This window comes from Penaeus vannamei, chromosome 10, assembly GCF_042767895.1.
Source record: "Penaeus vannamei isolate JL-2024 chromosome 10, ASM4276789v1, whole genome shotgun sequence".
Classification (NCBI taxonomy): Eukaryota; Metazoa; Arthropoda; class Malacostraca; order Decapoda; family Penaeidae; genus Penaeus; species Penaeus vannamei.
This window is the reverse complement of record NC_091558.1, coordinates 13,588,737-13,593,736: the sequence shown is the minus strand read 5'-3', so window position 1 is coordinate 13,593,736 and position 5,000 is coordinate 13,588,737. Positions and strand designations below refer to the sequence as shown.

At 33.6% G+C, this 5,000-nt stretch overlaps 1 protein-coding gene across 2 annotated transcripts in view; it reads left to right on the top strand.

The window, feature by feature from the left end:
- LOC113819706 (uncharacterized) overlaps positions 1–5,000 on the top strand; it is a 20,682-nt gene that overhangs the window by 8,205 nt on the left and 7,477 nt on the right. For both annotated transcript variants that reach the window (XM_027371905.2, XM_027371904.2), the window contains exons 3-7: positions 1,856–1,962; positions 2,139–2,364; positions 2,819–2,958; positions 3,880–4,060; positions 4,302–4,447. In XM_027371905.2, coding sequence (XP_027227706.1) covers positions 1,856–1,962; positions 2,139–2,364; positions 2,819–2,958; positions 3,880–4,060; positions 4,302–4,447 — 800 coding nt within the window. The remainder of the gene's footprint in view (positions 1–1,855; positions 1,963–2,138; positions 2,365–2,818; positions 2,959–3,879; positions 4,061–4,301; positions 4,448–5,000) is intronic.

Below are 5,000 nucleotides of genomic sequence, written 5' to 3'. Positions count from 1 at the left end.
CTTTGTATTTGGTGTCAGTTTTATGTATTTCTGATGTAGGAAGCATCTGTTTTATTTTATTTTTAATTCATATATTTTTCATTCCTTTTGGGGAAGGTTTTTAACTAGGTTACCTTGGTGTATGTTTTTCTTAGCAAGGATAGATTGTGTGTGTGTATGTTTATATGTATAGATATATATATGTATAAATATATATATATAAATATATATATGTATAGATATATTTGTGTGTGTGTGTGTGTGTATATATATGTATATGTGTATGTGTATGTGTGTATGTATGGATGTATCTATGTGTGTATATATGTATGTGTATATATATGTATGTGTATCTATCTATCTATCTATCTATCTATCTATCTATCTATCTATCTATCTATCTATCTATCTAATCTAATCTAATCTATCTAATCTAATCTATCTATCTATCTATCTATCTATCTATCTATCTATCTATCTATCTATCTATCTATCTATCTATCTATCTATCTATCTATCTATCTATCTATCTATCTATCTATCTATCTATCTATCTATCTATCTATCTATCTATCTATCTATCTATGAATTTATGTAGGTAGGTTTGTATGTAAGAATGCATGCATGCATTTATGTAGTAGTAGTTTTTAAGTGTTATGAAGACTTTATTCACTTTGAAAATAAGAGTTGTATTGTATGTAGATAGTCTATTATTCATTAAGGTTTTGAAATGTGTGTAATATTGTATTGATGTTGGTGGCATTTATCACTGTAAATAGATAAAGTGCACATTTATGCACTCATTTACATATGCATGCTTTCATGATTATCTGTGCACCGACACCCTTGCATGACACTGCAGTCCCCACCCACATTTACATGCAGATACACATGTGAAAGCACATGTACATAAGCACACATGCTCATATGCATACACATGAATGAATAGTGCACATTCATGTGGACATGGATTTAAATAGATACGTACATATATGGTGGATATTCACTTAGATATAGTGTTTACAGATATGAGTGAATAGGCACTTATACACTTATATACATAACATACAATCACACTCAATATACACATGCATTTGCACATGTATTTACATAGACATATGCATGAGTACAGAAAGTGCACATAAGCACACTTAACTAAACACATACTGGAATACATAAGCACTCACATTAATTTTCATACTTTTAGTCTCAAACAAATAGGAAACATACACAGACATGCACACTTGCTAGTACACCCAAATTTTTGCCATGTAGAGATACTTCATAGATTTATAGACCTCCCACTTGAGAAACTAAACAGAAGGCATTTGTAAGGTAGTACTAAAAGAGCAGTGCAGTGTTTCTTAACGCAGGGGTTGTCCTAAGATAATTCATTCGGTTGTTGCTTTGTAATGTCAGCTTAAGAAAGTAAAATCATATATCATTAGTTTTTGTTATGCCTGTTCTCTAATATATAAGTAGCTAGTAAATATTTTGATGACCGAATAATCTATGGCGTTGTGAGGGTATAAGTTATTACCATAATTGGTAGGGACAGGATTTTTGGTCGCTGTACAAGAGGGTTAAGAACCACTGCTGCAGGGGTATTAAGACTTATGTACATGTAGTTTTTGGCTTCTTCTTCTGAATGACAATTTACTGTTTGGGTGAAGTAATGGTTATTTTTAAAATATATTATTATTATTATTTTTTTATTATTGTTTGAGCTTTTGATATTTTGTTGAATCTTGCTTTAATATGCATTGTCTATTTGATAGATATTCCTTTCAACTTCAGTTTCAGTGTTTCAGAATAGCGAGTCATCTGATGAATATCATATAAGATTGTGATTTGTGTCTTTTCTCCTCTATTCCAGGAAGATGAGAGTGGCAAGTACATTCACCTTAAGGGTGTGCCCAAAGCCCTCTTACCAGCTCCTCAAGGGAAGCGCATTTTGGACCACTGGTGGGATGCTATCAAAACGTATGAGGAAGGATTATGTTCTCTGAATGAGTGATGTGCATTTGAGAAATTCTTGGTGCTAGGTATATGGAGAGTAGAGTTTGTCATTGTATTATTATTATTATTTTTTTTTTTACTTTATTTTGTCTTAATTCACATTTTTGTTAACTTTTGATTGCATTTTTATTTCATTTCAGACGCCAGCTGTTTAGTGATGTATTCTTAGTCACTAATGCGGACAAATACAAACACTTTGAACGCTGGGCAACTGCTTCAGACTTTCCTGTGGAGAATATCATCAATGATGGATCAACCATTTTAGATAATGCCTTGGGATCTGTTGCTGATGTTGAACTTGCCATCCGTACCAAAAACTTGTGGGAAAATGATATTTTGGTTGTTGCTGGTGACATGCTGTTTCAGGTATATGTATATTATTATTGTTATAGTTTTATTTACTGTTGCATATTTATGATATATTACTATTAATTTTTTTCTAAATAATTTCTAGTTGTTGTTTTTCTATTTGTCTTGTCCTCACAGCATAAAGTGTACAAAGAAACATTATAATTGGAGTAAGATATAGTGAAATTTAAACCAGTTGTCTTTAGGAGCATTTATAAGTGGAGATCTGGATTTACAGAATCATTATTACATTTTCATATTTATTGCACTGAATGATTAAGTAAATTTCAATTTGAAAATGATCACAAAGCTGAGACTGTACCATTAAACCTTGTGTCAGTTATTCTCTTCGTAATTTGAACACCTGTATGTCTTCTCACACAGGATAGCAAGTCTGATGTTGCACAGGTACTAGACTATTTCTTCATCTATTCTCATTGTAATTTGAACACCTGCTTACCTTCTCACACAGGATAGCAAGTTTGATATGGCACAGGTACTTGACTACTTCTACAGGACACCTGAAGGCGATTTGGCTATATATTATGAGATGGGGTCTTTGGAACCCACCTTTTCAAGAGGTATTGTGGAAGTGTGTTCAAAGACAAACAGGTGAGAAGAGTTTGTCAGTAAAGGACTGATTTATATGATAATATCTGCCTTTTCTTTTGTTTCTGTTCATGTGATATTTGTTTTTGTCTTTTTATTCTGGCTGCAATGTATAGTTTCTCTTTTTTTTTTTTTTTTTTTTTAACTAAAGTCTGGATAGATATAAATGATACTTAGAAATGTATAGGTTCATAGTTACTTCTTCAATATTTAGTAAATCTGAGGGTGTAAGTATCCAAATGACATTAACACTTGGATTCTGGAATTATTGTGGTATGTGGTAAAGGGGTAACTGATTATATATATTCATAAATAGAAATATAAAAAAGAATTGGGACCATTGTTGAGGTAATTACTTATATTTTGAGGTCCTTTTTTAATAGTTTGTATACTATTCATATCCTGGAGAATTTTCTGGAAACTCTAAAGAAATACTGTGCTTTTTATAAATGGAAATAATCTAATATACTAAGAAATCAATAAATAGGTTTTTATTCCTGTAGCAGAATAATACGTTATTGTGCTAAATATATAAAAGATCATAATCATGAAATATGTGAGGATTTAACCCAATAACGCTGGGTAAATAAGTTTGATGGGATTGCGGGGTTGTTGCAGCACATCAACAGTTTCCCCTATTTGCACCTGGCTCGTTTGATAGTTTGTGAGGAACATTAGGCACCTAAAAACTTATATTTTGATATAATTTTTAAAAACATAAAGATTTTGAAGGTGTACCTTCACTTTAGGTGCTATTGCTGCTACTATCCGAGGAAAACAAGATCTGTCCAATGAGCCGACATTGCAGGAATGGTGGTGATATAATGCCACCTGTTACTGTGTCCACAACAGCCATGATATGTATTCATATGCCTCCTGTCTGGCATATGGTTAACACTGATTTTGTACTCCTTTCTTCTGCAGGATAACAAAGTTCTTGGAGAAACCTGCACCTCATGAGACGTGCTCGAGGAATGCTAGTGTTGTATTTTATGCCTTTCGTTCTGAGACTGTTTCACGCCTTCCTGTGTATCTCCAAGAGTATAGGGCTTCCACTCAACGTACCTTTGGTGCTTTCATGCAGTGGCTCATTAATGATTTAAAGGTATGAATAAGTGTTTCATTAGAGGTGCAGTTTCTATGATGTTATTTAATTGAGAGTATTTATGGGAATGAACTGGATTAATGAGAACAGAATGTTGGTACACACCAGGGACTGGAATGTTTGTTGGTTATATCGTGCAGATAATTTTTTCTATGCAGAACACTATCAAATGTATGGAGGGAGGCAAAAGGAGGGAGGGAATAAGTAAAAGAAAAATTATAGATAACCTGATATTTTGCAGGTACTGGTGTATGGGATGAAGCTACCCACAGGTTTTCAACTCATTGGTCAAGTAGGCTTAAAGGATTATGAATCATGGAACTCGTACTTTGCTGACCAAGCCAAGAAAGAGTGTAAGGCCCCAAGATCCCACCGAGCATATGCAAGGTTAGGATAATTAGCCATTTATTGTTACTGTTCTTAAGTTATTTAGTATGGTGGGAGTGTGTGCAGTTGGGGACCATTAGAGTCTCCTAGTGAAAGGGGTTTAAGTGATGCTATGGGCCAAGATTAAAATTGACCTCCATTCATGGTCATAGCCTCCTCATTATAAATCGCCTTAAAAAAGGCACTGTTCTAGCCATGGGTAAGTGGGAGTTTGAGATGTAAAACTGATTGTTCTTTATGACCTGGTTCTTGATAGGCCTAACGATAAGGAAATAGAATGATTGATTTGAGATACTTAGTACAGTGGGAATTTTTGCAGCTGGGGACCATTAGAGTCTCATAGTGAAAGGGGTATCACTACTGCTACTGGCCAAGATTAAAAATGACATCCATTCATAGTCATAGCCTCTTCCTTCCTTATAAATCTCCTTAAAAAAAGCACTATTCCTGCCTGTGTGAGTGCACGTGTTTGAGATGTAAAACTGGTTGTTCTTCATGAGATAGTTCTTGATAAGCTTAATGATAAGGAAATAGAATGATCAAGCAAATATTT